Raw genomic sequence first — 10,585 nt, 5'->3', positions numbered from 1 at the left:
CTGGATTGGACCAATGAGAGTGCTGCAAAAAATAGGCGATAATTAGTGGTGTCCTATCTTGGTTGATTATCTAACGATGTTGATTGGCTGGTTAATTAGCCATTTGGGTTACTGCGACTTCGATCCTGTCTTAGTGAGAAAGAAAGATTTTTATTTTTAATTTGGTGTGTCCAAGACAGACACGCTTAAATCGTTTTGTGAATGTAACCACGTGTCAAATGACTTTGTTTCAATTGATTAGATTTATATCACGTGAATGTTTTCATATCAGCCTTGTCTGAAGGCAGTTGTATTGATCCAAGGCTAGCAGTTTTGTTTTGAACCAACGGCTGAGAGTGTGTGGGATGAGAGAGTCAAGAGTCAAGCCAATAGCTTTGTGGACATCTGCGATCAAAGAAAGAAAGAAAGAAGTGTTTTATTTAACGACGCACTCAACACATTTTATTTACGGTTATATGGCGTCAGACATATGGTTAAGGACCACACAGATTTTGAGAGGAAACCCGCTGTCGCCACTACATGGGCTACTCTTCCGATTGGCAGCAAGGGATCTTTTATTTACGCTTCCCACAGGCAGGATAGCACAAACCATGGCCTTTGTTGAACCAGTTATGGATCACTGGTCGGTGCAAGTGGTTTACACCTACCCATTGAGCCTTGCGGAGCACTCACTCAGGGTTTGGAGTCGGTATCTGGATTAAAAATCCCATGCCTCGACTGGGATACGAACCCAGTACCTACCAGCCTGTAGACCGATGGCCTGCCACGACGCCACCGAGGCCGGTCATCTGCGATCATAACAAAGAAAACATCCTTCTATAGTCCGTTGCATCAAAAGGGAACCGATGAATTCGAACAAAACTCGTACAAAAACATACCATAAGTTTATGATATCACATAGCAATAACACGCATAAGTGTGTTATCGGTTTAAAGTCATACGACTGGCTGCTCCTATTTCACGATCCGGTCGCCATAGACATATCATTTAGTGAAATAAGCACAATCGCAATTTATACTGCAATGTGAGGTAACTGCAAGCACAAGCGTCGTAAATACGTTTTAGTTCGAAAAGACGTTTACATTTATTTTAAACCTGGTTTCTGAGGAAATGTAAGAAATAGGGCAGACCTCTGTATTCGTTCCGAAAATATTGAACTAGAGATAAAATTAACAAACGTAATGAACAGTATTATTAATTTTGAAAATGATTATTATCCGTATATTATTAGAAGTTTCCATGACGATACAAAGGTGTCTTAAGGACTGCTTTCTTTGACGCAAGCGCCAGAAAAACAAGAGTTCTAGAGTCGGAAAGTTGATTAATGCTGCTTTTAATCTTAATGGCAAACAAATTCCTCATATGGAACCGCACTTGTGGTTATTATTTTACAATTTAACAAGATCAACCTTCCGAAGGTCTGTGCCTGATTGTGCTCGACATCCACAGGGAGAAAGAGGCCACTCAAAATAACTCAAACAACACAATATACTTTCTGATAACCATTTTCAAAAGCAGCTTTTGATTTGCATCATCAAGCATTCTACAACTATTCTGATTAATAAATTGTATGTACCAACTTTGTCGACATAAGATGACCAATATTAAACTACATGTTTGCATTTACCATAGTTTGACACCCAATAGCCGATGTATTTTTCGTCCTGGGGTGTTGTTAAACATTCATTCATTCATTCATTCATTCATCATTAATTAATTCATTAATTCTTTCATCCATTCATTATAAAACCGTTATCCACGATCAGGATCGTATCTTTGCACAATGCAGAGTCGAATGGGCATTTGGCAAAATAGTGGTGAACTCCGTGAATCTCTCTCTAGGTTACACACCACCGTAATTACTGCATGCAGTTAAATACTATTTCTATGTCAGAATATATTCTGTGAAAAATACAACTCTGTCGAGAGGGTCATGTGACTACTGATTTTAAGGAGTACTCACATCTGAAAAGCACCGTGTAAAAAAATCAACATAGGTCGACCACGATACTACATATATAACAAGTTACTTCAAACCAATGGGTTATTTAAATACTATAGAGTTCAGCCTACGTGTAATCATCAAGGAAGACTAAAAAGCATATCAGAATTTTGTAGGTGGGTTTTTTTATGAGGAACTATTTCCTAAACCGGACTACATTAAGCTGCTACAGTAAGTAACGACACGACACATGGCGGTGTGTTGCCGTAAAGGACTTATAATATTCAAGAAACAACTTCCAATGTCTATATAGAAAGAAAGAAATGCTTTATTTAACGACGCACTCAACACATTTTATTTACGGTTATATGGCGTCAGACATATGATAAAGGACCACACAGATTTTGAGAGAAAACCCGCTGTCGCCACTACATGGGCTACTCTTTCTGATTAGCAGCAAGGGATTTTTTATTTGCGCTTCCCACAGCAGGATAGCACAAACCATGACCTTTGTTGAACCAGTTATGGATCACTGGTCGGTGCAAGTGGTTTACACCTACCCATTGAGCCTTGCGGAGCACTCACTCAGGGTTTGGAGTCGGTATCTGGATTACAAATCCCATGCCTCGACTGGGATCCGAACCCAGTACCTACCAGCCTGTAGACCGATGGTCTACCACGACGCCACCGAGGCCGGTTCAAAGAAAGAAGTCAAACAGCTTATCAGAATTTTGTAGTATTTTTTTATGAGGAACTATTTCCTAAACAGACTATATAAAACTGCTACATGTAACGACACGACAAATGGTGGTGTGTTGTCTCTAGTGCCTTGTCTATAGGTACACAGCTACTCCCAGAAGACCCTTTATATTACTAAGTAATATCGGAGTACATACGATACATTAAGAGGACTGCCACTCTCAGACATGTTTACTAAAAACTACCACATGACAGAGCGCACTGGAATATATATAGCTGTAATGACATGCATCAATGGAGGTGCAGGTATTCGCGAAAGATGAGCATATCCTGCCCCAAAATAACTCAAAATACACAACATACTTTTTGATAACCATTTTCACAAGCAGCTTTTGATTTGCATCAAGCATTGTACAACTATTCAGATTAAGAAATTAGATTATTCCAACTATGGATGGCCAATATTAAATTAGATACAGTAAAAAAGAAGAAAAACCTGATTAGTTTAAATATACATAAACTGAAAGTAAAATTTATATTGGCCTAGAACTGCTTCTCAGTGTCAACTATTTGCTTCCAGATTACAATGTCAGAAACAGATTGCTTTTCGTAGCACAAAATGAATTTAAGGCTTTGCATTTTACCCAAAGTATAAAAAAAAAATACTACTCAAAAGAAGTTAAGGGTCAGACGATATTTTCGACATTATTTTCTGAATGTCAATTATATTAGCTAGACCATAATGTCACGCATGGTATTGTTCCATTTTGACGAAAGTGGGTCTAAGCAACCCACAAATGAATTAAAATCCACTGTCATTGACACTGTCGACTAGTTCTAATGGCGAAAACATGCTTACATTTGCACGTAAATTAGGGCGAAAGCGAAAGGTCTGCTAAGTGCCCATAACTTGCTTTTTCACAAAGCGCTTCATTTGCACGCTTTGCACGTGTATTCCATGTTCCCAATGCTGAATTTCTGTATAATTGGAGCTTGCGTTCATGTACGGTGCACACTCCAAATTCGACAATGGTACGACTTCAACTGACTATCGAAGATCGAGGAAGGGCTATTGCTTGGCTTCAGGATGGCAATACGCAAAGAAATGTTGCTCTGAGACTTGGTGTCAGTCAGAGTGTCGTTGGCCGACTGTGGCAACGGTACCAAGCAACGAATTCTGTTCGAAATCGTCCACGTTCGGGAAGACCCCGAAGCACTACAAATAGAGAGGACCGCTACATCACCAATATGGCTCTACGTCAACGCACAACCACTGCACGCCGATTACGTGACAATCTGTGGACTGCGACTGGAATTCGAGTGTCTGATCAAACCATACGCAATCGTCTGAGAGCCAATAATCTACGCTGCCGTCGCCAGGCTGTTCGACCACCACTCCTACCACGTCACAGAACGGCCAGACGTCACTGGTGCACGCTTCATCTGCGGTGGCAACGTGTTCAGTGGGGTCGAGTAATGTTCACTGATGAGTCCAGGTTTAGTCTCCAGTTCAACGACGGTCGGGTTCGTGTCTACAGACGTCCTGGGGAGCGTTTCGCTGACGTTAACGTTAGACAACGTCACCGGTTCGGTTGTGGCAGCGTCGTGGTGTGGGGCGGCATCTCGATCCACCACAGGACCCCCCTCTATGTGGTGGATGGCAATCTGAATACAATCCGCTATCTGAATGAGATTATCCGGCCGTTGGTTCTCCCAGGCCTTCAGCAGATTGACGGCGGGGCAGTTCTGCAGGATGACAATGCCAGACCCCACCGCGCCAGGGTGGTAACGGACTTTCTCAGACAACAAGGTATCGCCAGGATGGATTGGCCAGCATATTCGCCTGACTTGGCCCTAATAGAGACGCCTGGGACGAATTAGGCAGGAGAGTTCGGGATAACCATGCCCCTCCGGCCAACCTTCATGATCTGGGTCAACTTCTTATGGCAGAGTGGCAGGCCATTCCCCAAGAGTTCTTCAGACGTCTGATTAACAGCATGAGGCAACGATGTGTCGAGTGTATTCGCGCCAGGGGTGGATTCGCACACTATTAACCGAATGTTCTAATGTGTAAAATCCATGTTTGACAACCTTCAACTTTGACAGCATGTCATGTGACTTTCTTGTATACAGTGACGTTTATTTGTGGGTTTTTTGTAAATATGGAACAATAAATAAAAATGTTGGTGTAGTTTACATCATCTATCTAATACACTCTGAAACTTATTTGGTTATAAATGTTTGACCCTTAAATTCTTTTGAGTAGTATATATACAGTGACCCCTCAAAAAAACAAACAAACAAACAAAAAACCCAAAACCAAAACAAACAACAACAACAAAACAAAACAAAACCCAAAACAAATCGGCACACCCTCGGGACTGTTAAAGCGTGCCCAATTTATACCGAATTCACGGGAACGTGGCACGCTATCTCAGGGGAAGTCTACTGACACATTTTTAGTACAGACATTCTGAGGCCATTTCGCTGATTAATATATTCAAATCGGGCCATTAATAACACGATCATTTCATCACTGGTTTCGCTTTGTACCGGAAATGTGTGTTACCTGAGAGGAAACATTACCAACGATCTTAGAAATGACAACACACACGCACGCACGCACGCACACACACACACTGTCCCCTTTCCTTTCTCTTCTTTTAATTCCATCTCTTTTCTTCCTAATCTGGCAACTCCTATCTTCCAACTTCTTTCGCTGTCCACATACACACCCCAGACCTGGTTTCTCCAACCACGACAAGTGCTTGTCTCTTGTGGCTATCCGTGCCACACGCTTGTCATTTCCCGTCAACTTTAGCTGTGGGCTTAGTCTGACCATTTTCGAGAGTGTTCAGTAGCTACTTCTTGCATTGTTAAGAGGCACTTGTAGCCACCTAATATACTTCCCTACTACCGGCGGTCGTTAGTTAGTGCCGTGGATCAGACCAGCTTTATTAGCGGCACAGGACGAGGATAACACGTGGGTGCAGGGAAATACACAGAGACTCCACCCATGGAGGACGTTAAGACAGGTAGGTGATGGTGTAGACAGCTCAGAAGACAAGAGTCGGAGAAACTTGACAAACAAAGTCGAAACAGATATACCCCAAGTATAATAGTTTAGATAAAAACAAAAATGAGTTTGTGTGTGTTGGCTATATGTGATCAATATTCTAGTATAGTCTTAGAAACATAATTTAAAATAAATTATTAAAAATGCACTTTTAAGAGTTTCTTAACATTTCTTTAAAATTAACATTTACTACTGTAGAATACTTTATTTTCGCGGGATCAAATTTTCGCGATTTAATGAAAATGGGTCAATTCGCAAACATTTATTTTCGCGAATCTCCCAACCCCCATCAATAAAAAAAACGAAGTACAGATGTCAATAGTCTTCTTTTAAAAACGGAACTTAGTTTTGCCGGTTGTTACGCTAATCTGTAGAACTAATCCTACATGTACACACGAGTGCTATACACATAAAACAATAGTTTTCCTGCTTTAACCAATCAAGACCTTATTGTCAATCAGCTTACAGAACGTGCTTACCGCGTACAGTTTAGTACTTTTAGCTGCTGGTGATTAACATGTCAAGTTCATTTTGTGTATATACTATAAGCTCCACAGTTTCAAATTTGAGTGTACTAAATGATTCCATATCACTGTATACTTATAAAATTGTGAAAAACGTTCATAGATCTCTCTCTCTCTCTCTCTCTCTCTCTCTCTCTCTCTCTCTCTCTCTCTCTCTCTCTCTCTCTCTCTCTCTCTCTCTCTCTCTCTCACACACACACACCATCTTAAAATATAATCTTATAAACTAGTACATACTAGTATGCAGTTTAGGATATACAATGTTATTAATTACATTTTTTTATTTTCTAAATGTGTTATTAATAAACATTATACTCGTAATAATTATAGAGGACTAACATGCAAACTAGAAAACCTAACACGAAATCTCACAGACAGGAAATATTATGTAAACATTTTTCGACTCCCATATAGGAAATATAAACGATTTTCAACTCGCTGCAAATAAAGAATATTTACAACCACAGCCAGTCTCGTATGTAAATTTACATTTCTTGTCATAGCAAATCACACAATGAACAATATCAACGTTCAGACAGCTGATGCAACAAACAGGTAATCGGTTGAAATGGTTAACAAACATATGACACGTGAATTCAATCAACGGCAAAGGTGAAGTTTATTTCCAGACGGCAGTTGTTCAGCTGTCATCATACTTCTTTCAGTTTCATTATCAAGCCGCCAAATAATTTAAATTATCTTCGTTAACTAGTTGTTTTGGGTTTGTTTTGTTGTTGTTGTTGTTTGTGGGGTGTTTTTGTGTTTTTTTGTTGTTGTTTTTTTGTTTTGTTTTGTTGTTGTTGTGTTGTTTTTTTGTGTGTGTTGTTGTTGTTGTTTTTTGTTTTGTTTTTGGGGGGGGGGGGGGGGTAATTATGTTTTTATTTGATATTAATACTACAATAATTATGCCAAAGACTGATGAGTGTATTCTACCATGATTTTGTAGAAATGTACCTTGGAATTCTCAGTGCATGTTTTAAAAATGTCAAATTGATTTTGAAGTAGGTGCAATTTTTCCGCCATCTAAACTTTGCTCAGACTTATCTTTCTGCATTTAGGTCGATTGCTGTCAAACCATTATTCCAAGATCAATGCAACTGGGTCATAGCAATTGTTGCTATGATGTTAGTTCTTAGATTGTTGTTAACTTTTAAAGGCGCAGACCCTAGTTTCAGGCCGTAAAAATGGACACTAAGTTTAGTTAATCTACAAACCTGCAACACACATTTGAATATGAGAGAATATGAGAGAAGCTAAAGTCTGTGATGTTTAAAACAGGGAAATACTGTCAAAAATAACTAGAGTTTGTCTCATTAACCATTACTTCTTAGACGAACGTGCGGTTTTTTTTAAAAACCTAGGATATGTCGCTTTACTACAATAAATTTTGAAAACTGAAAAGTCGAGAAAGTATTTTGGTTTATGTTTCCATTATAACTGTATCAGGGGGCGGACCAACAGTAGATACTTTGCATCCAAAAAGCTTCTTAAACGAGTTTCTAAATCTGGAGTTCTTGATCCCGTAGATGAAGAAGTTGATTCCTGAACTGCAGAGACCAACAATGGAAACGGCTCTCAATGCATAAACATTGGAATAAGCAGGCTTGAAAGCACTCCAGAAGACGTACACAAGCTGAGGCATCCAGCACATCATAGAAAAACTATACACCATAATCATCAAGGTGGATCTAATCGAATCCTGCTGTCGAAACGCGGTCTGTGAGCGCTGTTCGTTGTTCCTTTTTCTTATTTGAACTTCTGCGAACACGACGCGTATGAAAGATAAGAAACCCGCTATCAGAAAGGAGCCCATAATGGACAAGCATGTCCAGATGTAGTAATTGGGTAGAACGTTCGTGTTAAAACAGTATTTGCCATAAGCCCAGGTATCGATTCCACTGAGTATGGGGAGCATTAAAATGACCACTCCAGCGAAAATAACTCCACACAAAGTTACACTCGTCTTTATTGACATGCGAGTGTGATAATGGAACGGGAACTGCACCGCGTAGAATCGCTCGACCGAAAGCATTGATAAGAAAGTAATCGCCAAAGAAATACAAACGTAAGAGTTAAATACGTTTATCAAGCAGGGAATCTTTGAAAAGTTTGCAGGACTTGCCAACAGTTTTGTTGGTATGTATACTGCTCCCATTAGAAAATCACCGATAGCCAGAAAGACAACCATAACGTTACTGGGATGTTGCAGCGTCTTGAAACGGCACACAGCACAGATTATAAGACCATTCCCTCCAACGATGATTGGAATGAGAACAATTTCAATGTAAATCATGATGACAGTAGAAAGAGGTCTTGGACTGTCGCTAATATTCAGCGATGAGCCATTCGTACTGTTAATGCCAGATGCCATTTTGTCACTTCACTTTCAAGGATGCTTTTGTTAAACTAATTTTGTAATATTCAAAGCAACAACAATGTTTGATTTTAAGTTCAGTAATTATTATTATTATTAAAAATACATATTCTTGCTTTCAGTTCGTCTCAGATGTATTTGTTTCTCTTTTGCAAAAACTGTTTGAATGGCCGTAAGATTAAGTTCCAGGCTAATTGGTGCAGTGAATAGAATAAAGACAAGTCCAGTGTCTAAAACATCAGCACAAACAGTTTATAATGCGGTGACTGTAACATGCAATGGTTGTTGGTACTCTGCACATTTTCATCCGATCAGTCCACGGAAGCCGCATTTTTATAAGGGCGTGCGCTGAACAAGAATCGTTAAAACATTAACACTTGATACACTGTTTATCATTTGTTTTTATTAAACCCTGCTTGTAGCATAAAAGAAATGCCATTATCTCGGGTGACAACAAAGAGGTGATGTAGCGATGGTGCCATTCACAACGTCCATAAAGATTAATCCTAAAAGAAGTCATCACTAAAACTGAAATGTCATTTCTTAGATCGTTAGTAATGTTTCCTCTTAGGTGAAACACATTTCCGGTACAAAGCGAGACCAGTGATGAAACGATCGTGTTGCTAATGGACCGATTTGAATACTAGTATATTAATCAGCGAAATGGCCTCAGAATGTTTGTAATAAAAATGTGTCAGTAGACTTCTCGTCAGACAGCATGCCACATTCCCATGAATTCGGAATAAAATGGATACGCTTTAACAGTTGGGTTTTTTTTTTCTTTTTATTTCCTTTCTGACGTCGCGGTAAATGCTTAAATAGAAGAAACGGTGCTTATGTAGTGGTAACACTGGAACAGATCACTGGATTCTACTCGATGAGCTTTGTCTGCCACGATTATGTTTTGAAGCACCCTGGTATATAAATAAAATCTTTAAAAAATATCAATTCTAAAGTCCAGAATAAAAAGTATGATTTACCTCGACATTTCGACTCACCTAAATTTGATTTATTATCATTATTTATTTTATTTTTTTAATTTTAGAAAATTTAAACATTTGAATCTAGACCGATGCATATTTTCAAACAGTCACATTTTGGATCTTACCCACAAAATACCTCTCCACTAATGACATTCATAATTTAGACATACCTTGGTTTGACAATTAAAAGCAATTAAGAATGACCGACAGAGTAAAATCCAAAAATGAAAATGAGGATTAAAGGATAAAAACGTCCAAAATATCAAAATCCCAGAACAGAATGAAATTATGAAGTTGTCCTTTGACAAGGTACCTTTTGATAAGCAAATTACCGTTGAACACATTGCAAACACAGTGACGTGTAGAATTTTTATTTACAGGGATGTGCCCCCCCCACGCACACACTTGTGAGCCTTTTTTTTCCATTGTAACCAAAATCTGATATATAGAGTTTATACCCGATTTATTACCGCCGCTTTGGGGGAACCAATGCACTTTCTGCACAGATAGGTTTGTAGGATGTTGACTGTTGATCAAAACAAATAACAACTTCTGTTTTGATGCAGTTTTATTTCAGAATAACACTTGTAACGATTTTTGTCAAATCAGTAAGCAAGATGAAACAGATTCAATGTTTTGATCCAGAAAAAAGCAATATAAGCACACTGTCTCACGCTTTTCAAAGAAATTCAGATTTTATTTATTGGAAATAATAGGTTTTCCAGGGATTCTGAAGGAACTTTGATCATCAATTAACTTTCAGCTTGGAAGGCATCACAATAAACGAGGCTTACCAGATGAGGCTTATCAGATGACCTGGAAACATTACACTTAATAACAAGAACACTGTCATACTCTATCATCACAGCCAAATGTGGCCTGTTCCCCCACCCCTTCCAATTTTATTATTATTATTTGTTTAATAATTATTATTCGATCTTGCATTCACATATTTAAATACATACAGCACATCTACACAAAACTATG

At 38.8% G+C, this 10,585-nt stretch overlaps 1 protein-coding gene across 1 annotated transcript; it reads right to left on the bottom strand.

Annotated features, from left to right (window-relative positions):
• Nucleotides 1–7,661: 7,661 nt before the first annotated feature.
• On the bottom strand, nucleotides 7,662–8,612 carry LOC121383686 (putative trace amine-associated receptor 3). Its single transcript, XM_041513780.1, has one exon. It carries the CDS (start codon nucleotides 8,610–8,612, stop codon nucleotides 7,662–7,664), a length of 951 nt encoding a protein of 316 aa, XP_041369714.1.
• Nucleotides 8,613–10,585: the final 1,973 nt, after the last annotated feature.

This window comes from Gigantopelta aegis, chromosome 10 (genome assembly GCF_016097555.1).
Source record: "Gigantopelta aegis isolate Gae_Host chromosome 10, Gae_host_genome, whole genome shotgun sequence".
In the NCBI taxonomy this organism is placed as follows: Eukaryota; Metazoa; Mollusca; class Gastropoda; order Neomphalida; family Peltospiridae; genus Gigantopelta; species Gigantopelta aegis.
Note: the sequence above shows the minus strand (reverse complement) of the source record. Positions and strands in the feature narration are given on the sequence as shown.